The sequence below is a fragment of the Halichondria panicea genome, chromosome 4, assembly GCF_963675165.1.
Source record: "Halichondria panicea chromosome 4, odHalPani1.1, whole genome shotgun sequence".
NCBI lineage: Eukaryota > Metazoa > Porifera > Demospongiae > Suberitida > Halichondriidae > Halichondria > Halichondria panicea.
The window spans coordinates 5,805,600-5,830,238 of NC_087380.1; the positions used below are offsets into that span (position 1 = coordinate 5,805,600).

Genomic DNA, 24,639 nt, shown 5'->3' on the forward strand with positions numbered 1-24,639 from the left:
AGGTCCTTGACTGACTGATAACTAACAATAGCCATAGCCAAGTTAGGGTAGCTATAAATGCGTCCCACTGCATAGAACGCATACGCTTCTTCTCATTTCAATCCTTGATCTGATTAGTCATGTTTTCATTGATCTCATTTATGGGATACCGGTGTTTGGTTGTACATACCGTATATAGCGGGTAATTTTTTGGGGGGGGGGGGGAAATATTCATTGTTTATTCAGTTCGTGGATCTTATTTCCGTGATTGTTGCTTGCAAACAAATATGGGTGGGGCATTGCAGAGTCTGAGAATGGGTGGGTGTGATTGCATGCTTACATTTGGCCACAAGTATGCAATATTGGAATATTGGGTCCATGTGGCACGACCAAGAATCACATTCACAATGTCGCAAACAAGAGATTGCTCTTAATCTCTGCTCAAACTCTGGATAATTTAAGCCACAGAGACTCTCAATCAATATCAAGTATCAAGTATACCGTATAGCGCGAAATGTTCGAGGGGCTTAATTTTCGCAGATTTTGTGGGTTAGCAATCCTACACGAAAATTGTTAGAATTATCTGCTATAACGTGCAAAGATTTAAAGGCGTGGCTTCCGGTAAGCAGTCATTCCGTGAACATTGTGAAACAAAATGCTTTTAGAGGCCATTTCACGAAATATAAGTGCCTCGAAAATTTCGTGTACGGTATATATAGTATCAAGTAAACTTTTTCGACAATAACTTCTACAATCTAGCCTTCCTAAAATTATTTTGCTGATAACAGGAAGTAAAAATCAACCACAACTAATTAAAAGGGTGTGGCCTCCACCCAAAATTTTTTTGGGAGCTAAGTTGCCCCCCCCCTTTCTATAAATCCTAGCTAGACAGCTAGCTTTGAATTTATATCTAGAGTTAGAGATTGATCATGATATACGTATGTGTATATAGCTAGATTTATGCACCTCCATGCACCGCGCCGAGGCATCATGCATACAGCACCCACGGTGCTTTCATTAATTAAATACCCACAGTTGTAAATGTTGTAGTGCTTGATAACCAGACTCTACGTCTTACTATATAGTATATGTAGATGGATGCATGTTAAGTTTTGGTAAGTGATATTGCTCAAAAAACTCTCCTTTCTCTCACAAACTAACTTCAAGATTAGCTGGATGGAAAGAGTTAAGAAAGGAATGGTATAGCTATATATATAATGCATCTATAATTTAATACGCATGTGTTTTTAGTATGTCACATGTAATAGCTAAGGAATACATTGTGTGTGCACTGTTTTCTTGGGTTTCAGCATTTTACTATGTGCCCCAAATATCCAAGAGAGCTGCAAAAGCATGCACAGTATCCCTTTCCACAGTATTATCCCTTTCCAGAGTATCCCTTTCCAGATCATTCGCAACCGTGGGGAAAAGGGTCATCACTTTAGTTTGAATTTGTGGTCAGCCGGCCCAACGTATGGCCCAACCCACCAACTTAGCTTGATTTGATCGCCGCCCCCCAACGAACACTTGGTTTAGAAGATGTGGCGTGGATCAATGGTTGTGCACACACACACACACACTAACCAGTTGATTATGCCCTGCTGCTGCCTTGATTGAAGTATGTGTCGCCTTTAAAAGCTGTAGCTGGCCTAAACCTTCAATTTGACAGGTAAAGGGACACAGTATAGGACACACAAAAGATGAGTTGTGTCTGGAGAAAGTATAACTTAGCATCTTTAAATTAAAGGTGGTGTAGATCTAGATGGGAGCAGTAGCTAGTCACAGAACAGGAGAATAAGCAGTTAATATCACCAGAAAAAAAAGAGTACAAAATCAATAGTGCTGCCAGAGCCAATCCTCGGTTGCAAGTGTCAGCTAATTCAACAGCTCAGCAATTAAACTTCAAAGGATAAAAGCATTCATGACACTCTCCACTCTATACCACACAATCCAATATCCATTGATCAATATTGACAAGTTGATAGCATACTCCTTTGTTGTTGTATTATTTACAATAGTAAAGTCACATGTAATAAAATATATTGTGTGTGCACTGTTTTCTTGGGTTTCAGCATTTTACTATGTGCCCCAAATCTCCAAGAGAGCTGCAAAGCACAGTATACATGTAATAGAATATAATTATTGTGTGTGCACTGTTTTCTTGGGTTTCTCGTTTTCCAGTTGAAACGATTTTCAGATATATCAATTGTCCAATACAAACAGAACAGAGGCAGCAACAACATACCAGCAACAGCTACCTATAGCTGCAGTGGAACCCATCTATAACAGACACCTTTGGGGAACAATGTTTTGGCCTTTATACATGCAGAGGTGGCTTTTGTTGAGGGTTTTTTTTTTACAACAAACTGTTCATTTGGGACCTGCATGGATGCCTGGCCGTTTTAAAGCAATTGGACTTTATTCGGAGGTGGTTGTTTAATTAACTGAGGTTCCACTGTATATAATTAACTTCACAACTGAGCATATTAAACTGAGAAAGCTTGACTACCTACTATACGTCACAAGAGAAAGATGTCTTACACAGCTAGAGCAACAGAAAGCATAATTATATATACCATCTTATATAGGAAGATGACTCAAGAGGATCAGAGCTGCAAGAGTTATAGACTGGATATCAACAAAAATGGTTTCATTTCACGTGAAGACTACGAAATCATGAGCAAAAAAATTGACAAAATACAGCAACGTAACTGAAGAGCAAGCTAAAAAGAATCCATGCATGATTTTATTCTAGTCATAGCTGACAACATAAAACTCACTGGTGATACAAAGTTTCCGAATTTGCTATGATTAGTCAAGCTATTCTTGAAGAGACAGATGATAAGTGATATCACCCACTCACCCCATGCAGGCATGCATGTACTGTATTTACAACACATGCATTAGTACAATACTTAGATAAAGTTATAAGGCAACCAGTTATAATCTTGAAAGGAGTTGTGTGAGAAGGAGAGTCCTATAATGAGCAATACCAAAGTTAACAGGTATCCATTATACTGGCATAATAGGCTAATAATTAAAAGTACAAGCCAATACAAATCATAGTATAAATATTTGTAGGCCTGATGGTCGTGCATGTGATGGAAGTGCTGATGGTATTACCTCCTTGGAATTTTCCATACATGGAATGCTAACTACAGTGGAATGTATAGTGCTTACAGTCAGCACCTGTGTTTACCAGGCTGCATAATTATGTGTGACTCAAAGAACAAAGAGCAAGAGCTATGGAGGCTACGGTTAAACTGGGCATTCATTATCTTCATGGCTCCCATGTATTCAATCAGCCTGTATGGTATTACTTCATCCTTTCATCAGTTTGTAACCAACCCAACTGAAGTTGAGATTCTGTCACAAAACAACACTAAACAGAAGGTATCGATTAACTATAGTTTCATGAATGAAATGAATCACAATGTGATGCTCGTAAAGCAGCTTTGTACATTTTTCTCAATTAGTGTGTAATACCGCTTGATTAATAGATTAATAACCCTGTATCTCAATGCAGATTGAGCCAGGCCTCGGAGAATCTGAATTATTTTACTCCTTGTTAATTTCAGCTACCAATGTTGGTGCTATCATTGGTGGGCTAGTGTGTGGATTTCTTGTGAGGATTGTTCCCTATTGGTATTTGTGGGCAGTGTCACTAGTGGCACACACAATTAGCTATGTTATGTACTGTGTTGTACATCAAGGTTGGCTGATGATGATTTCCAGGCTTCTTGCTGGGTATTTTGCAGGTGCTATTTTTACACTCGGCTTCAGCTACTTCACTGACACCAGTGTTTTGTACGTTGAAGAACTAAACAGAATGAGAATGGGTGCCAAAACAGAATCGGAGCGAGTTAGAAACTATCTGTTTGCTACTTTCAGTTTTTCAGTCAACCTGGGATTCATTTTAGGACCAGGTAAGCGATTCGTGTTAGCTGGTTTTAAAATCCATAATTTTGTCCAGGTTTTGCAGTAGTTGTGGCACAGTTTGAGTCAGTGGATCAGTTCAGGGCGATTGGATGGTTCAACTTTGCCTACGGTGTAGTTGTTTTGTGTGTATTGGTGATATTGTTTCGGGGAGAAATGAGTTTCAAAACTGACAGATTGAGTTATTGTCAAGTTAAGAAAAAGAATTCTAACTGTCGAATGCAGAATATGAGTCTACTGTCACTTTTCATATCCTTTCGAATACGTAAATATAATTATCTTTAAGAGCATGTACCTCATTATGAAGTTCCTTAACTATGTCTATACATAATAATTTCAGTTCTCTTCTTGTTTATAATGGAAAGGATCCGAATGGCCTTTATTGGAACTATATTCAACCCCATTGCCAGTGATTCGTTTGGAATTGATGAGAGTGGTGCCTCGTACTTTGTCTTAGCTCTGTGTATTCCTCAACTGGGAGGATCAATTTCATTGTGAGTCAGTGTATTTTTGCATGTCCGTTCACCACATGTCTTTGATCCCATCGTCCCATTTCCTTTCAATTTTTCTGCAGACTTGTTTTTCAAAGACTAAAGATGTCAAGCCAGATGATTGTCCTGACAGGCATCATTACTACAATTTGTGGATATTTAATTGTGACTGATTGGCAGACGATTCCCTACGATCCGTGCACAGAGTACAGTCCCTTTCATCATCCTGAAATTGTCCAATATTATGAAAATAACACAATCATTGTAGGCAAGTTTCAAAAGAATATTGAATCACATGTTGATTTCACTTTGCCCAAGCTAAAAAGAGTCAAGCTTTTGCCCAACATTAACCTCATATTTGCTGATGGTGCATCTTTTGAGGCGGACTTAAGGATTAATCTCAGTTGTAGTCATGTTTACAATTGTACGTGTGCTCTAAAGAATCCTACTTGTTTGTATTTCAAAATAAATGAAAATCTAAACACCGAGGATCTATATTATTACGACTGTAGTTCTGACTTCAACCTGAGATCACCAATCACAGCATGTATTACTCTATCAAGACATCAAACAGTACTGGCAGGTAATAAAGCAACGACATCTGTAGATGAACATGAATCTGAAATTGAAAGTATCACTGTACTGCCAAAAAGAGTATACTTCATAGCCCGAAACACTTGCATTGAGGCGAATGTGACTGGTCACCAGTGTCACTGGATACCCTCGTCCACAATCACCAAGAAGGAGTGTAAAGACTGTCAGCCCATCTGTAGGAGCGTGAGCCAGACACTCACTTTTGCTCAGTTTCTGGTTGGCAATGGACTGTTGGTTTACACCAGTGCACTCCAGTATTCTCCAATCGTATCATTACTCATGAACCAAACACCAAAACAAATCCAGGTGCTGTTAAGTAGGTATAGTAATTATGTCATTTTGGTGCATGGTCTATAGACAAATATGTATAATATTATAGCCTGCAGGTAATGAATGTGGATATATTACACGCATGCATGCACGCACTGAATTCCTGAATAGTCTGAGTTGCACGGCTTGCCTTTTTCTTTTTATCAGCCTATAATAGCCAAGGTACCCGCACTATTTGACCAATCTTTTAATTTCATGCATGCATGGTTTTATACATGCAGGCTATGCCGCTCTGTTAATTCTTCACTAACAACGGCATTATACATGTCTTTTGAATACGAATTATGTTAACTTGCAACTTTCAGTTACCACACATTAATGATGCAGGGAATTGTGATTGGATCCATGACAGCTTTGGGCGGTGTATCATCAAGTGTGTTTCCTCTACTGAGTAAGTTATCAATGCTTAGGTGCGTGCATGCATGTCAACTGCAAGACAAAATAATACCTTTGACATAATACATGTAATACATGACTGTATACATGCCACTCTGTTTCATTGTGAGCCGACAAACATGAGATATAATTCTCATGTTTTGTCGGCTCGAATAGTAGACATAATTTTATCAGGAGCAGATTACAGAAGGAGCTTCTAACTCTACATGGGTGTGAGAATTACGTCTCGTGTGTTTTCCTAATTAAATGCTGCATTGCCTTATAAGAAAAGTGCATAAATTACAGACAGTGGTCAGCCTGACTGTGAACGGATTTTGTTACGTATAGTGCAGCAGCAGGAGAGCTAGGTTGAGCCAGAAAGAGCTAAAAAAAGATAGCTATAGGTCTTTGATGGATATTGGTATACATCAGACTGTCATTGGTGACGTACAGAAAATTCTAAAATTCTGCGGAAAGAGGAGCATATCCAATTACTTTGTAAAGAGAAAGTTTGCTGGACCTATAGACTAACATACAGTCAGTGCACATATTAAAGTCGTTTCAGGATTGGTGTTTAGCCTATACCCATACAGTGCATCCAGTCTAGAGAGTAGAATACCATGCACAAATATGTGAGTAGTTGTACTTAAATGCTTATGATTGGAACAAAGTATGCTGATACCATTGTTTAGGTGAATGAATAAGTTACGACATATCCAAAAATTTTCCATGACAACATAAGGTGGTGCATGGGTTTGTGGTGATTAGTAAAACAGTAAACAATTGTAATAGTGGGTAATCGGTTAGGGAGAGAAAGAGGCCAACGGTCTCTGGCTAAGGTTTGGAATTTGTCACTACATCTATAGATAGTTTGGCTATCTTATGAAAGGTTCGTGCTCAGTTTTTAGTGTCGTTTCGGTTATATAGGGACAGATTTGAAGATGTTACGGCTAAGGTCCAAAAATTACACGGAGGAGTTAGCTTGAATAAATTGTCTAACTTTTGATAAGAACAATTTGTCCAGAAATACTTTAGTTTCAGAGATAATTGATGTTATATACATACATTTTTTTACGATCACCCCCATTTTCATCTAAAATTATTTCCCACCTACTACAACAGCTTTTTTTTAGGGAAATATAGTATTGTTGCTTATTCATTCACCTATACAATGGTATCAGCCATAAAATCAGCACAATTTCTTAGAAATGTTCCAATCTTGAGAATACATTTAAGTATACAACTGCTCACCTATTTTGTATTCTACTCTCTAGACTGGATGCACTGTAAAGCATTACAGTGCTGTACATGTATTTGATGTGTTTGCACTACTATACATGCACAAGAATGGTAATTATTGCATGACGTGTCTGTGGCCCTCGAGCATTCCAGTGTCAATATTAATATTGAGGCACTTGTGCCATGCAAGAACTTAATTAATACATTAATTTATTGCTATGCCACCAAAGACGAACTGACTATAATTATGCATCACATTTCATTGCAGTCGATGCTGTGTACGAAGAGATGAAGAAAAGAGTGTTTTTGCTAACCATACTTTTTGCTCTAGCACACATTCCGTTTATCCTTGAGATTATTGCACTCTACCCAAAACTGGGACCAAGAACTACGGACAACACAGACATTGAATACAGCAAATTGAATGAATTAGAACATGTCGATTGATAATAATTATTATGCTATAATTATACTCTCTAGGAAAATGCCACTCGCATGGATGATGTAATTGTGTTTGTGTATAAAAACATTGTGTGTTGGAAATGTTGTTATCCAGAATTTGTTTGCTCATTCCCTTTCTGAGTTATAGAACTGATCATTTGGTCATCTATATACTCTGATTCACAAATCAACTGCTTGTGTATGTTACTAGGCAAAAGTATATCACAGCTATTCCTTATACCTGATGTTTGCCGGTATAAAAGAGGCATTTAATGCAGTTTAAACTATTTCCTAGTGGAACGGCACACCCATTCTTGGTTTAGGACTCAGGAGTCAACTCCTACCCTAACCCTAAAAAATAAAGATTAGTATAATTATACACACGATAAAAATTACTACATGACTAATCCAAAATTACATATTAAAATAAATATACACTTGAGAGAGAGCCACCGCTACTAACCCTCATGCAGTGGCACGGGCGAGAACGTAGAGCGCTGACGATGCAAGAACAGACATTCGTGTAACAGGTTTCTGGAGACATCAGTGCATTATTCTCCACACAATATTAAGTCGTATATAGACATACATGTAAACACAGCACGCAACAAAGACAAGTCATCCTTTATATTACCTATTTTATAGACGGGTAGTGATTTTAGCTTTTTCAGATTTTTCTATGTTTTTAGCCGTTTTTTGGCGGTTGTAGCAAATTCATTAGCACAACACAAAAAACTGTAAGTGTTTTAGGAAGTTTGGAGTCAAATACAGATGAAAAAAGGGACAGCTTGCTTAGCATACTCTCAAAAGTATGGTTAATTTTTTCAATATGCGTTTTGGCCAATTTTAAGGCTACGAAAACATTATGTGATTTTATTTATCTATTTCCTTAAACGCCACGATTTCAATGGGGGTTGTACAGGCCTCATAATTGTGCAATACAAATTTATGCGATGTGATAGATGCTTGCATAAATAGCACTAATTTGTACTACGGTAGCATATTTAGCTCTATGATGTTATTGCCGATGTCATGCAGTTAACAACGAACACCACTCAAACATGTAATCAATGTGAGACAATTTTTTTCTGCTATAGTTAATTAATACAGTGAGATATAAAATTATGTACCTCAGTCACCCAGGCCTTTAGTTTGTTCTTCAGCCAGCTCATTTTCTTACCATTTCTCTCTGCAGGTTCTATGGTGAATGCAAGTATAGATATAGCAACAGATTTACATGCATACATTGACTATGCATTCTACAACATCTAGCCCAAATTCTAGTAATAACTAGCTGTATAATTATAGATCTATATAGATCTAATACAACAAACCAACACTATATTTAAGACTGAATTGCAGGATTATGAAAGCAAGAGGACATAATTAAGACCTGCTCATTGGAGGTGATAACTAAAAATCTTAATTATCAAAGGAAACACCTCCATTATAAAGGTGACCATTAATAATGAAGTACCGGGATTCGAGGTCTCCACTATACGTATACTATATACGCAGGCGCCTCCAAATGCACTTAATATCTCACAGCATTTTACTATGTGCCCCAAATATCCAAGAGAGCTGCAAAGCACAGTATAGTATGTCACATGTAATAAGAATATTATATTGTGTGTGCACTGTTTTCTTGGGTTTCTCAATACATTTGTTTTCTAGTTAAAACGGTTTTCTGATATATCAATCATCTCTAATACAATTATAGGAACAGAACAGAGTCAGCAACAACATACACCAGCAACAGCTACCTATAGCTATATAACTTCAAGACTGAGCATATTAAACTGAGAAAGCTTGAACCTACATCACAAGAGAGAAAGATGTCTTACACAGAGCAACAGAAAGCATACCATTTTAGGAAGATGAGGACCAGAGCTGCAAGACTGCATGGATATCAACAAAGATGGTTTCATTTCACGTGAAGACTACGAAATCATGAGCAAGAGATTGACAGAATATTGCAATGTCACTGAAGAGCAAGCTAAAAGAATCCATGATTTTATTCTAGTCGTAGCTGACACCATAAAGCTCACTGGTGATACAATGATACAAAGTTTCCAGTTAAAGAATTTGCTATAAAGATTAGTCAAGCTATTCTTGAAGAGACAGAATGATGAAAAAACGAGGTTTTTTTTATGATTCTCACAGTAACGTGTTCGATGGCATTGACACTAATGGTGATGGCCACATTTCAGTGAAGGAGTTCAAAGTTTACTTGAAGGTGGTGGCCCCGAACCTGACAGGATCAAGCCAAGCATGCTTTTGATTTCATCGATACTGACAAGAACGGGGAAATCAGTCGAGAGGAATTCTTGGCAGCTGCTATAGATTTTTATTTTGGTGTTGAAGAGACAGAGCTTGCTGCTGCATTCATGGGAAAGCTAGTGGACTAATTAAGTCACACAATTTGATTAATGGACTGTACAATATAATAGAAGAATAATTATATAGCTTATAATTATAGGTTAGAATTTGCTGAATACAGAACTGCTGAAATACAGTAACCATGCAACCTTAATTTTTGTATGGGATGTATCATTTATATAGTGTGTAGTGTATAATTATTAGTCTGAGGAGTGTATAGCTTCCCAATAAATTTATTAAAGATGAAGTGGTTTTCCCCGGCCTGCCCGCTCATTTTGTTTAATGAGAGTCATATGGACAGTAGAATCTGTCTTAGCTCCAGACACATCCAGTCCTGTGTGACTAATTATTAGTCTAATAGTAGCTCACAAAACTCATTCTCATGTGCATACATTCAAGAAAAGTTTCTAAAATGTATACAAGATATACTGTATAGAAGAGCGGTCTCACTGATCAATGTAACTTCAAGTGGCAGCAATGCATACTTTCTACACTTGTGATGTAATTTATAGCTACCTTATAACGGGGAAATTTGGCAAGCGTTTTAATTTGGCGAATTTTACCAAATTTGAAACTGCCAAATTAAACACCAAATGGCTCATTCGCCAAATTTTCATTATGTTTTATACAGTATTACATTGTGTGTCTTATGTAAAAGTAGGCACTACATGTATATTATGTGCATGGTATACACCGAAGTCCATCAGTTTAGTAACAAACCAACGAAAAGTGCTGGCTGTCCCAAACTAGGTTTTCAATGTACAGTATGACCGGATATGACATTTTGGATTTGGTTTGGCTGGATTACACTTAAACAGATCAGAATGAGTCATTATCCTTGAGACAGAACTGTCATAAGATTCGGAGTAAGATTGTTTTATATAGCCGCGGCTATTTTCTGAAATACAGCCACCTCGCTATTCCGGCCGGGCTGCACTGTCCCAAGGGTGACCGGATTAACAAGGGTCTAGTACTGTATTCCACTTTTTATTGTGAGTATACATGTATTAATAGGATTCGTCGAGATTTACCATGAATATTAATATGCATCAAACAAGACGACTAGAGGCGAATGAGAGTGGCCAGGGGCGGATCCAGGGGGTGGTTTTGAGGAGCTGAAGCCCCCCCCTTTTGAAAAACTGAACTATACCTATGTATTTCTAGTCTGAGGTTACAACAATTTTGCCACCAACCTTGTTATTTATGCATCTGCATGTAGACTCACTGACTTAAGAGATGCTAGACAACAGCCAAGTCTAGCTACTAAGATGTAGGCTAGCTATGGACATACTGTGCTAGCTAGCTAGCTACTAATAAAGTGCATAGGTCAACTATTGCTGTTGCTGAGTCAGCTCCTTGTGCAATGTTTGTAGCCTCGATCATATCCCAGGCCTCTTCCTAGGCTGCTGTTGAGCTGCAACACGGAGCAGATCTCAGACTTTTCAGCTAGTTGCAAGGAAGCAGCCTTACCTTCTCTCACTCTCAGTGCAGTCTTGGTAGGCATTGTGATTCTTTCATGTACCAAGAGTGCATGAATGTAGATGTAACATCTACAGTATACATCCTTTTGTTGATTAGAACGAGTTTTTTGTATTAACTTTTTCATATTCAGTATTCACTTATTAATATGACAGTTCAAAGGAAAAAGTGTGAGCAAATTGTAAAAATCAAAAAATTTCGCCTCCGGCGAGGCGGGAGGGGGAGCACCATACCCACCCCCTGGGTGGCTCCGCCACCCTCGTACGGGGCTTCACCCCTTTCTACTAGCCCCCCCTTTCATTTTTCCTGGATCCGCCCCTGGTGGCTGTGACATTTAGTGATCAATCAATTTAGAACGGTAAGCAGAAATTTTACAGGCTGCAGCTACTTCTGATTTAATGTGCATGCAACAATTCACACATAGGGAACATGGAATATATATACAGTTAGTGCACAGTTCAAGAAGCTCCAGTAGCTTCAGGTGAAGCCGAGTGCTATCATGAAAAACATGATGCTTCCAGAACTTCCGTGAGGCCAATAATATCCATAGATCACGAGAGCGTAAAACGGTTGTTGTCTTTGCACTGAGTCATAAATTGTGAATTCTCCAACTGTTTCGGGGGCTATGTTGTCATGACTTGAGGCAAGGTTTGCGTTTGTGCACTAGTACATGTATCTAGATTAGTTATATATAAATTAGACACTGTTTTGTCGGTGTCCATGTTTGATTTAAAAGGCCCTCCTCCCCTCAGTTAATTGATTAAAGTACCCTCGCTACGCTCGGGATACTAAATCAGTGCATTTGGGCTTTTAATTCCCATAGACACTTCCAATAGAATAATGTGTATCAGTATAGTTACTGAGATAGTAGTAATTGTGACTATATTTTTGCAAATTCAAATAGATCTAATTATGTTTGCTACTCACAAAACATTCAATATGGTAACACATGCACAGAACGTGCAAACAGTACCCATGCACTGCATGCTCGCATCATTGTATCACTATGTTGCAACAATAGCTGAACTACAGAAAATATAAACTTTCACAGTGTATTCTTCTACCTAGAAATAATTCTGAAACTATAACACACAAATAGAGTAAACACAAATTGAGTAAACAAAGCATTCTAATTTCTCAGCAAAGTGTATTATACATAGCGTTATCAACCTCCTATTTTGATCATTCACAAGACTGTCACAGCCTATTCGGAGCTATAGCCAGAATTTTTACGAGTGTCGAAAGTACCGTAGTTATTATGACATTGTACCAGCTACTATTATTGCTCGCAGCTGTTGTTGCCCTAACAGTCTCTGACGACGGAAAACTTGCTAATCAAACAGAAAATTGGAAAAAGGTAGCAGTACCATGTCAAGGGATTGAATTTGTTGACTTTATTCTAAAAAGCATTGAGAACAAGACACGAGTAGTTTTAGCAGATTGCCAAAATCAAAACTATGTTGTAAATTCAAATCTAAACATTTCATTTATTGACAAACTTCTCATCCATAGAAGCCAGCCGAATTTCTCCAGAATATATTGCACATCGAACACGGTAATTAGCTTTACGAATGTCACGAACCTCTACTTGGAAAATCTTTACATATTAAACTGTGGGAATGAAAGGCAAAACGGAGGATTAAAAATAACCAACTGTACAAATGTCACACTAAATGGAGTTACAATTGAGAACAGCTGGAGAACTGGTTTGACAATGATCAACATTAGAGGCAACGTACTAATGGAGTACAGCAATTTCTTGAATAATGGCAGGCACCAAAGCAACTTAACACAGCAACTCCTTAACAGCACTTACAATGACTTTCACGAGAGAGGAGGAGGTATGCAAGTAATGATAGGCGATGGTCAAGCAAATGGTTCCTTTATGATAAGGAACTGCAACTTCTTACGCAATTCTGCCTCTCACGGAGGAGGTCTATTTCTAGTACTTCACGAAGAGGCTACAGGAAACAGAATCACAATTGACAATACAGTTTTCGAGCACAATGATTGCCAATATGGTGGCGGAGGAGTGCAAATTGGGTATGTACAAGAGGATCCAAATAGAAACACAATCACAAACAACAGTATTCTCTTTAAACAATGTAATTTTTATCAAAATACAGCTAAATATGGAGGAGGTACAACAGTTTTTTCTACGCTAGGTTCACTCGAATTCTCAAAAAACGTTTTGACTTTCAGCTCTTGCAATTGGACAAACAATTCAGCGATTCTTGGACTGGCAATGGACATTTCTGTTGCACCTTGGGAAACTCTAACGTCACGGCGACACCTACCTTCCCCCGTATTTATCGACTGTGTTTTTAGTGGGAACAGAGATACATCTGTCATCAGATCACCATTCATTCTCAACAAACCCAGAGGTATTTTGGTCGTAACCAAATTCAGATTGGAGTTTAGAAATTTTACACTTTTTATACAAAACTTAGGCTCTGCTATTGAAGCTACATCAGCAACATTGGACTTTCAACCCAATTCAAATGTGCGTTTCATTGAAAACAAAGGCCTTCAAGGTGCTGCAATGAATTTGAAAGCATCAACAGAGGTAATCATTCGTGACAACTCGTTCTTTTTGTTCAAAAACAACAACGCCACTTACAGTGGAGGTGCTATATATGTAGAATTTTCAGATAAACATTCATTTTTTACTTCAAAAAGATGCTTCTTTAGGTATGTTGGTGGGGAAGAGCCTAAAAATGTCACACTTACATTCGAGAATAACTTTGCTGCAGTAGATTCTTTGAGCCAACAATGTCAGTTAAAAGATGAAAATATTAGACATCATGGTGATTCGATATTTGCTACTTCTGTTATACCTTGCTTTGAAAAATGCATTCAATCATTACGAACTGACGTATCACTGCCTATAACTGATACTCTCAAATGTATTGGACAGTTTTCGTTTAACCCTGAACTCGACACTAGACGAAGACAAATATCCACATCTCCACACCATTTTGCAGCCACAGAAACTACCAGTAGCTTTGAATACGATAATATGTGCTCAGTAATTGTCAATATCACAAACAATACAATGAGGAGGAATCCCAACTATCAACCAGAAAGATACAATCCATTTGAGGGACCACTCCATCTAATCCCTGGAAAATCAACGAAGATACCACTGCGGCTAGTAGACGATTTATGTGCTGAAGTTTTCTTCGTTGTACAAGTACGAGTAGTGTCATCTGAAATGGACTCACTAATTATTCACGCCGCTCATTCAGTAGTCACAGACAATTCTTTAACTCTTTACGGAGAAGAAAATGACACAGGACACATACAACTTACAACTTTTGGAATCCGAGCTATCAGCGTGACAATCAAAGTAACAATGGACCAGTGCCCTCCTGGTTACATACATAACAATTACGATGGATTAAGGGCATGCCGGTGCTCTAGTATCGACAGAATGAACTATCGTGGGATTGAGAGATGTCATGTAAGTGAATTTAGAGCTTACGTAAAGCATGGATATTGGGTAGGATATGTTAAGAATCGCAGCGAATCAAGTTTAGCTAGTGCTCTGTGTCCAAAAGGATTTTGTATTAATAATACAGCCCCACCAAAAGAGCATTTACTGCCAGCAAACATTAGTGAGGATATAAGCCTGTATATTTGCAATGCTAACAGGACTGGTAGGATTTGTGGATCATGTAAGGAGAACCATTCAGCCTACTATCATTCAATGTCTTTCTACTGTGGAAGTAGCGATCTGTGCCATCTGGGTTGGTTGTTTTATATCCTGTCTGAGCTTATCCCCGTTACGATACTGTTTCTGGTAGTAATCGTATTTAACATTTCTTTCACATCAGGACCACTAAATGGAGTCATATTTTTCATTCAAATGATTGACACCCTAAAGATAAAAGCAGAGAATTTTATTTGGTTTGATACCCCATTGCATACCATAGCTCAACTTTATCAATCTGTTTTTCGGATGTTCACTTTAAATTTCTTTTCACATCAACACTTGTCGTTTTGTCTCATACGTCATGCTTCAGCTATGGATGTGCTAGCCTTTAAGTACATCACCATTATTTACAGCCTGCTACTTGTTTTTGGAACTGTTTTTTTACTGAAAATTTGTAACTTTAAGCTCTGTGGAAGATCTCCGCCTAGCCTCAAAGGTTCCATTATCCATGGTCTGTCTGGTTTCCTAGTGATGAGCTACTCAGAATGTACAAGAGTTTCTCTTATGATACTCACTAAATCACATGTCTATGTTGGATCTAATTCAGAAAATGTTGACTTTGTTACTTTCTACAATGGAGATTATTCGTACATGGGACCTGAGCATTTGAAATATGCCATTCCTGCTATCATTTTCATTCAAACTATGGTAGCAATACCTCCTCTGTTGCTACTCACCTACCCTTTGTGTTACAAGTTGTTTGCTCTGTTGAGGATAGAGGAATCAAAGTGTGTGCAGATGACCTGCAAGATGATCATCCCTCTAGAAAAAACCAAACCACTTTTCGATTCAATACAGGGTGCTTTCAAAGATCGCTATCGGTTTTTTGCTGGTCTCTACTTTCTCTATAGATTGTGTGCGCTACTATCCTTCACACTATCAAATACACTTACTACACACTACACACTAACTGGAGCGCTGCTGGTTTCTATGCTTACTCTTCACGCTACATTTTGTCCATACAAAAAGAGGTGGCACAATATTTTGGATGCCATATTGTTTTGCAACCTAATTATCATCAACACGATAACGCATTACAACTACAGCCTCTCTTTTCTCAAATTTGACTCTACTACTCTAGTAACAGTGATGATCAGTTTGCAATGCGTACTAATACTTCTCCCATTAGTCTACTTGATTGCCTTTACTATATATTCAATAGTGGTGAAAACAAAACCACTATGCACACTCAGATGTCACAGTTCTGCTCAACGAAATACAGAAGACGATTCCGATATTATTCTGAAGATTTTGGATGAGAGGAACATTGAAAATTCAACAGAAGGCAGTGGCTACAACTATGACAATACATTAGAACCTAGTGATTACACCCTAATGGAAGATGTCAAGGAAAAGAGATCTGATATTGATTAAGAATTCAAATTGAAAGTTATTGGGAACACAGTTTACAAACCTTGCTAAATGTTTACTTAATAAGCCTATATAGATAGATGTAGATGTGCTAATTTTATATGCAGTTAACAACAAACACCACTCAAACAATGTGAGACAATAATATTATTTTCCTTCTTATTATATAATACATGTCAGTGATATATAAAATCATGTACCTCAGTCACCCAGGCCTATATGCAGCCAGCTCATTCTCTTACCATTCTCTCTGCAGGTTGATATTCTATTGTGAATGCAAGATTAGATATAATTATAGCACCAGATTTATGCATGCAGTCTGAGTGAATGAATGCAGTGACTATATATATATGTATCATGCACAACATCTAGCCCAAATTCTAGTAAGCAAAAACTCTATAGTTATATAGATTTATACATGCATACAACTATTTAAGGACTGAATTGCAGAATCATGAAAGCAGTAGGACATGTACATAACTGATTAACAAAGACCTGTTCATTGGGAAAAATTAAACTTAATTATGCATAATTATATAATTATAGAGGTACCATAATTATAGCGCGAAATTTTCGAGTGCTTACTTTTTGCTGTTTTTTTTGAGGATATATGCAATCACATATATACACAGCTGATAGCAGATGCAACTTGCATAGACATAATATATACCGTATAGGAAAGGAGGGTTATTCACAAACCATGTATTCGACGATATTTATTTAGAAATTCTAAGTGCCTCGAAAATGTTGAGCTAGCTATACAGATCTTATACATAACTTAATCCACATAATTATATATAGTATAGCTATATATAGCATATATTCATTGAGTTGCACATTTAACCATAGATAGAAGAAGGAATTCTATCTATGATTTAACGCACACATTTCACATGGCAATGGTGCGCTGAGGAATGCCATACCACAAATACCGCAACTAGTGGATACCTCGAATCCTTATAATTGTGGGTTGGGTTTAGGTTCACTGTCAATATCAAGCATGCACTGTCACCTGTGTGCGATATGCATGGTAGATATATGTTTCTTTTGGTCTGGCGAATAATAATAGGTATAATATAACTAGCTATAACTTCCGCAAAGGAGGGTTATACAAACCAACTAAAGGAAACAGCGCAACGAAAACACATTCATGCATGCATGAATGTGTTTTCCAGTTGTTTTGGCGGGGGGAGTCTAGAGGAGTGCAGATTGGGTATGCACAATTGAAAGATGGAAGAAAAGAAAACTCGAGGAAGTTACGGTCAATTCTCAAACACATATAGAAGGATCGATCGAAAATGGTAAGTTAAAGAAGGGCCAGAAATTATGGAAGGACCTTTGCCAAGTACATACTTGATGGAAGAAATTAAGCTAGTGCATACAGTGCATTCAAATCGGTGCCCTGTGAAGCATACAATCATGCATGTACCGTATATATAGTAGGTATATTTCGAGGGTATAAACTTTTGCAGAATAACCGTTAGAAAGGTTTTCACAGATTCAATTTTCGCGGAATAGCAGCCTTTCTGCATGCATGCGATAAATGTTCGTGGTATAGATGCTTGATCAGCGAAAACACGAACATTTATACACTCAAAATATACCTGCTATAACAGTATTATATATCATTCTGAAGTTACCACTGTCCTGGATGGATGCTTGATAAAGTCCTTGGAAATGCTGTAAAATTTTTCATAATTTTCACATTGCATGTGCGCCATGAGAACTGGTGACACAATTTAGGGGGATTGGATTAGAGTCTGAATGATAAGTGCTCCCAAACTTGGGGGAGTTTCCTCCATTGCCATAGAGACCACTGGGAGTGTATGATGATAGGAGCACCTATGATATTTCTTCCTAGAGGCGTACACATTCTCTCAAGTATACCCTATAGCTCCCCAGCCTCCCTCAGCCAGACGGTGCATATAATTATATATATACTTCATGCATGCAAACTAGATGCTGAGATATAATTATATAATTATAATTATAGCCCTGTTGACCGTGACCAGGCCTTTAATCCGGGTTTCAACCCCGGATTAAACCTAACCACGTTCTTGTAAACGGCTTATCCTGGTTCTAATCCGGATTAGCCAACCCACTCTGGAGGTGGTTCAAATTGTGTCAGAAGCGGTTTAGCTGTGAGTAAACACAAAGAGCTAATTCTGAGGTGTTGTACATGTTTGTGGGTGTTCCCTGTAGCTTCCTATTAGCCAATGTTTGCGCAAATGATCAGTGGTTATTTTACTATGTCCATGCACTACCCAAATAATCTGACTCAGATTCAATCCGGATTATAACTAGATAGGTGTCGTGTAAACGGGGCTAATTGATTCATCTGATGCTTTGTAATAAATTATTATTGCTCTTTTTTCTTTATAATTATTGTCACAATGGTACTTCAAGTTAGATATGTTATTGATTACTGCCATGAGAGCATACCTAAATCTTTTTTGCATGATTGTACATGCATGGGGATATCAAAGTGTGCAGATTCAGGAAACCGAGATTAAACACTAAAACAAACACTAAACATGTAATACACTTGACAATAATTATCAGTGAATACATCATTGCACGTTGCAACAACACATGCATACAACTATTATAACAGCTGAACAACAGAAAATCTACTTACTCTGTGTGTTCTTTTACTTAGAAACAACCTTGAAACTATAAACATTCTAACAGAGTAAACATTTCAATCCAACTAAAAGGCAGTTTGGCTCATGAAGCATAATAGGTCTAGTTTCAAAGTTGTTTCCAAGTAAAAGAACACACAGAGTAAGTTTATTATTGCACGCATGGGTGCAGCTCTTGTTTTAACAGTCTCTGACAGAGACTTTGCTAACGTGAAACATCCTGCCTCGAGGCTTTTTCTAAAATTAATGTGATTTGCCTCACATGAGATCAACTTTCATGAGATGATTATATGAATTATGAGATGTTAATTCTTCTATGAGAATGACAGTTCACCGATAATAATACGAAGTTACTATTGTAAGTGTACACACCATGCCATTAATAACTTAATTATGCTAAATAATTATAATAAAAGTAACTCTTAAATGGAAAAATTAATCATGTCTTGCATCCCAAGTGGTAGTTCGTTCCACTTACATGTGTTCTGCAAATTGGTGTATGTTATTAATTTTGTGCTCAGAGGGCGCACATAATTATTACTCTTCATCTTCACTCAAAAAGTGGATCTGTAAATTTATTACCTGATAAAGGTATGATAGTTCTTGTGGAAAAAGACGGTAAGTCCACAGAGTTCGTGCAGACTGGGGTAACTTCTTCATACTTTTTTTTAGTTTATGAAAATTTGTTTTCTGGTGACCGTATGGATCCCAAACAGGGACAGCATATTCTAGTTTCAATCTCACTTAAGCATTCTAGTGAGAAATGACCATTGTAAAGTATGCCAACTTGTTTGCATCAGGCATTTCTGCACATTGCATCGATTTGTTTTGTCCATGAGAGGTCATGAAAGAGAGCATGCACACACTAAGGTATTTGTAGTAGTCATGCAACTTTAAGCAGAGGGTATCCACCTAATATATTGAGATTCTCTTGATATAGTCATGTATTTACATTTGCTTTTTTGAAAAGGATTGCATCAGACTATTTTTCTATATCTATATAGCTCCTTGCTGGCAACTTTAACGGATACGATGGTAAAGACAAAGTGATATGTATGGCTCTATAATTATAGCTATAATTATTTAGTTATTAGTGTGGTGTTGGCCCAAAGTGTAGAAAGTATAATGAGAGTATATGCATGCCTCAATCATTCTATGATCGTACATAGGGATACAAAGTGTGCATGCATCTGCAAAATTCAGAAAACCAAAACACTAAAACGAATACTAAACATGTATTACACTGGACAATAGCACAATACACTTGAATTTACTGTACTCATTGTATGTTGCAACAACACATGCATGCAACTATTATAACAGAGGAATAACACACTTATTTCGATAAAATTACACAGTGTGTTCTTCTATTTAGTAACAACTTTGAAACTGTTAACTAGCATCCAACTGAAGCATTTGGTATCAACTTCAGCTTACATGTCTAAATAAGGTGATAGATATCACAGCACTATCCAAATAAAACTGACCCGGCCGGCCACTTCTTTAAGATATCATTGTATAAGTATTATGACAATGTACAAGCAATTATTATTGCTCGTAGCTGCTGCTGTTTTAACAGTTTCTGATGGAGGCTTTGCTAACGAAACTAAAAATTGGAAAAAGGTACCAGTACCGTGCCAAGATGTTGAATTCGTTGAATTTCTCCTCGAAAATATCAAGAACGAGACACAAGTAGTTTTAGCAGATTGTGGAAAGAAAAACTTTGTTGTATCTTCTAACTTCAGAATTTCATCGATAGACAAACTTCGCATCCATGGAAGACAATCGAATCTCTCTAGAATACATTGCACAAACAATACAGCAATTATATTTACAGATGTGACGAACCTCCACTTGGAAAATTTTCACATACAAAACTGTGGTTGGAATGAAACGCAAAATGGAGGATTAAAAATAATCAACTGTACAAATGTCACACTAAATGGAGTTACAATTGAGAACAGCTGGAGAACTGGTTTGATAATGATTAACGTTAGAGGCAATGTACTAATTGAGTACAGCGATTTCTTGAATAATGGCAGGCACCAAAGCAACTTAACACAGCAACTCCTTAACAGCACACACAATGACTTTCACGAGAGAGGAGGAGGTATGCAAGTAATGATAGGCGATGGTCAAGCAAATGGTTGCTTTACCATGAGGAAGTGTTGCTTCTCAAACAACTTTGCCTCTCACGGAGGAGGTCTATTCTTAGTTATTCACGAAGCAGCTGCACAAAATACCATAACAATTGAGAAAACAGTTTTCCAGAACAATCATTGTCACTATGGCGGTGGCGGTGGAGGAGTGCAGATTGGGTATGTGCAGGAGGACAAAAATAGCGACACAATAATGACAATCACAAACAACAGTGTTTTTTTTAAAGAATGTGATTTTTCCCAAAATACAGCCAGGTATGGAGGAGGTACAGCAGTTTTTTCTACATTTGGTTCACTTGTATTCTCTCAAAATGTTTTGACTTTCAGTTCTTGCAATTGGAGAAACAATTCGGCGATTCTTGGACTGGCAATGGACATTTCTGTAGCACCTTGGCAAACCCTTTCGTCACGGCGACACCTCCCCTCCCCTGTATTTATCAACTGTATTTTCTCTGGAAACGCCAACACATCTACTGAAACATCACCATTCATTCTTAATACACCCAGAGGTATCTTGGTCGTAACCAAATTCAGATTGGAGTTTAGACATCAAACAGATTTTTGTCAAAATTTAGGCTCTGCTATTGAAGCTACATCAGCAACATTGGATTTTCAATCCAATTCAAATGTGCATTTCATTGAAAACAAAGGCCTTCAAGGTGCTGCAATGAATTTGAAAGCATCAACAGAGGTAATCATTCGTGAAAACTCGTTCTTTTTGTTTAAAAACAACACCGCCACTTACAGTGGAGGCGCTATATATGTAGAATTTTCAGATAAGCATTCTTTCTTCACTTCAAAACGTTGTTTCTTTAGGTATTTTGGTGGGGAAGAGCCTAAAAATGTCACACTTAGGTTCGAGAATAACTTTGCTGCAGTAGATTCTATGAGGCCACACTCTCAGTTAAACGAAGAAAATATTAGACATCATGGTGATTCGATATTTGCTACTTCTGTTGTACCTTGCTTTGAAAAATGCATTCAATCATTACGAACTGACGTATCATCTATAACTGATACTCTCAAATGTATTGGACAGTTTTCGTTTGATGAGCTTGTCAATGACACTAAACGAAGACAAATATCCACATCTCCACATCATTTTGCAGCTACGGAAACTAGTTTTGAATACGATAATATGTGCTTAGTTTATGTCAATATCACAAACAATTCGATAAATAGGAATCCCAACTATCAACCAAAAAGATACAATCCATTTGAGGGACCACTCCATCTAATCCCTGGCAAATCAACGAAGATACCACTGCGGCTAGTAGACGATTTATGTGCTGAAGTTTTCTTCGTTGTAAAGGTACGGGTAGTGTCATCTGAAATGAAATCAATAATTATTCACGCCGCTCATTCAGTACTCACAGACAATGCTTTAACTCTTTACGGAGAAGAAAATGACACAGGACACATACAACTTACGACTATTGGAATCAGAGCTATCAGCGTGACAATTAAAGTAATAATGGACCAGTGTCCTCCCGGTTATATACGACGCAGCGATAATGGATTAAAGGCATGCCGGTGCTCTAGTATCAACAGAATAATGAACTATCGTGGGATTGAGAGGTGTAATGAGAGTGAATTTAGAGCTTACGTAAAGCATGGATATTGGGTAGGGTATGTTGAAGATCCTAATGAGTTGAGTTTAGCTAGTGCTCTGTGCCCAAGAGGATTCTGCTCAAATAATACAGCCCCACCAAAAGAGCATTTACTGCCAGCAAACATTAGTGAGGATATAAGCCTGTACATTTGCAACGCTAACAGGACTGGTATGATTTGTGGATCATGCAAGGAGAACCATTCTGCCTACTATCATTCAACGTCTTTCTATTGTGGTAGTAATGATCTGTGCCATCTAGGTTGGTTGTTTTATATCCTGTCCGAGATTATCCCCGTTACGATACTGTTTCTGGTAGTAATCGTATTTAACATTTCTTTCACATCAGGGCCGCTAAATGGAGTCATCTTTTTCATCCAAATGATTGACACACTAAAGATAAATGCAGAGAATATTATTTGGTTTGACCGCCCATTGCATACCCTAGCTCAAGTTTATCAATTTGTTTTTCGGATGTTTAGTTTAAATTTTTTCTCAAACCGAGATTTGTCTTTTTGTCTCCTACAAAATGCTTCAGCTATGGATGTGCTAGCCCTCAAGTACAACACCATTATATACAGCCTCTTACTCGTTATCGGAACAGTCCTTTTACTGAAGATGTGTAACTTCAAGCTCTGTGGGAAATCTCTGCCTAGCCTCAAAGGTTCCGTTATCCATGGTCTGTCTGGTTTTCTAGTGATGAGCTACTCAGAATGTACAAAAGTTTCTCTTATGATACTGACAAGATCAAAACTCAGTATTGGACCTGAAAAGGTTGACTATGTTGCTTTCTACAATGGAGATTATTCGTACATGGGACTTGAGCATTTGATGCAATTATCTTCCTTCAAACTATGGTAGCAATACCTCCTCTGTTGTTACTCACCTACCCTTTGTGTTACAAGCTGTTTGCTCTGTTGAAGATAGAGGAATCAAAGTGTGCGCAGATCACCTGCAAAATTGTCCCTCTAGAAAAAACCAAGCCACTTTTCGATTCTATACAAGGAGCTTTCAAAGATCGCTATCGCTTTTTTGCTGGTCTTTACTTTCTCTATAGATTGTGTGCGCTACTATCCTTCACACTATCAAATACACTTACTACACACTACACACTAACTGGAGCGCTGCTGGTTTTCATGCTCACTATCCACGCTACATTTTGTCCATACAAAAAGAGGTGGCACAATATTTTGGATGCTATATTGTTTTGCAACCTAATTATCATCAACACGATAACACATTACAACTACAGTTTCTCTTTTCTCAAAGTTAGCTCCTCTATTCTAGCAACAGTGATGATCAGTTTGCAATCTGCACTAATACTTCTCCCATTAGTCTACTTGATTGCCTTTACTATATATTCAATAGTGGTGAAAACCAAACCCCTATGCACACTCAGATGTTGTAGGTCTGCTCAACAAAATACAGAGGACGATTCCGATATTATTTTGAAGATTTTGGATGAAAGGAACATTGAAAATTCAACAGACGACAACAATACTAGTGATTACACCTTATACTGAAAGATGACTGTCACAGATAATGATAAAGGATTAAATACTACAGTTTACGAACCTCGCTAAATGTTTATAGACTTCGGGCATTCACTAGTATACATGGACCCTATAGTACTTATATAGTGTGTGAACACATTACCATAATAATATACACTGGACACCCAAAATTAATCTTTATGTTTACACTATATATAAAAAGTTGAATGTGAGTGCTGATTGAGATTGCACGCATGAAATACAACTATCCATGCTAGCTACGTATAGTATGCGTACTTCCACTGTATAATTATACTGTATAATTATGCCCATGCTATAATTATTACAGCTTCACTGTTCATTCATGCATGTATTTCAGTTAGTACTTGGTATAATTTTATGTAACT

The 24,639-nt window shown here is 37.6% G+C and overlaps 2 protein-coding genes and 1 pseudogene across 3 annotated transcripts; all 3 read left to right on the forward strand.

Annotated features, from left to right (window-relative positions):
- Window positions 1-565: 565 nt before the first annotated feature.
- LOC135334545 (uncharacterized) lies at window positions 566-7,593 on the forward strand. Of its 2 annotated transcripts, XM_064529771.1 has the most exons (8): window positions 566-2,984; window positions 3,061-3,372; window positions 3,506-3,905; window positions 3,953-4,163; window positions 4,242-4,409; window positions 4,490-5,306; window positions 5,658-5,721; window positions 7,213-7,593. In XM_064529771.1, the coding sequence occupies exons 2-8, from the start codon at window positions 3,145-3,147 to the stop codon at window positions 7,389-7,391; spliced, it is 2,067 nt and encodes a 688-aa protein (XP_064385841.1). In that variant the 5' UTR covers window positions 566-2,984; window positions 3,061-3,144; the 3' UTR covers window positions 7,392-7,593. The 2 variants fall into 2 exon arrangements, with proteins under 2 accessions (XP_064385841.1, XP_064385840.1); XM_064529770.1 differs by having other exon boundaries at window positions 566-3,372.
- Window positions 7,594-12,537: 4,944 nt separating this feature from the next.
- Window positions 12,538-16,537, forward strand: LOC135334450 (uncharacterized). Its single transcript, XM_064529602.1, has 2 exons — window positions 12,538-12,600; window positions 12,756-16,537. The coding sequence occupies exon 2, from the start codon at window positions 12,958-12,960 to the stop codon at window positions 16,330-16,332; it is 3,375 nt and encodes a 1,124-aa protein (XP_064385672.1). The 5' UTR covers window positions 12,538-12,600; window positions 12,756-12,957; the 3' UTR covers window positions 16,333-16,537.
- Window positions 16,538-21,246: 4,709 nt separating this feature from the next.
- On the forward strand, window positions 21,247-24,407 carry LOC135335217 (uncharacterized; annotated as a pseudogene).
- Window positions 24,408-24,639: the final 232 nt, after the last annotated feature.

Bases quoted from the DNA above. Each gene is read 5' to 3' on its own strand.
- LOC135334545 (XM_064529770.1), top strand. From the start codon at position 3,145: ATGTATAGTGCTTACAGTCAGCACCTGTGTTTACCAGGCTGCATAATT. The intron at 5,307-5,657 runs GTGCTGTTAAGT...TTAATGATGCAG, and splicing joins AAACACCAAAACAAATCCAG to GGAATTGTGATTGGATCCAT. The intron at 5,722-7,212 runs GTAAGTTATCAA...ATTTCATTGCAG, and splicing joins AAGTGTGTTTCCTCTACTGA to TCGATGCTGTGTACGAAGAG.
- LOC135334450 (XM_064529602.1), top strand. From the start codon at position 12,958: ATGATCAACATTAGAGGCAACGTACTAATGGAGTACAGCAATTTCTTG.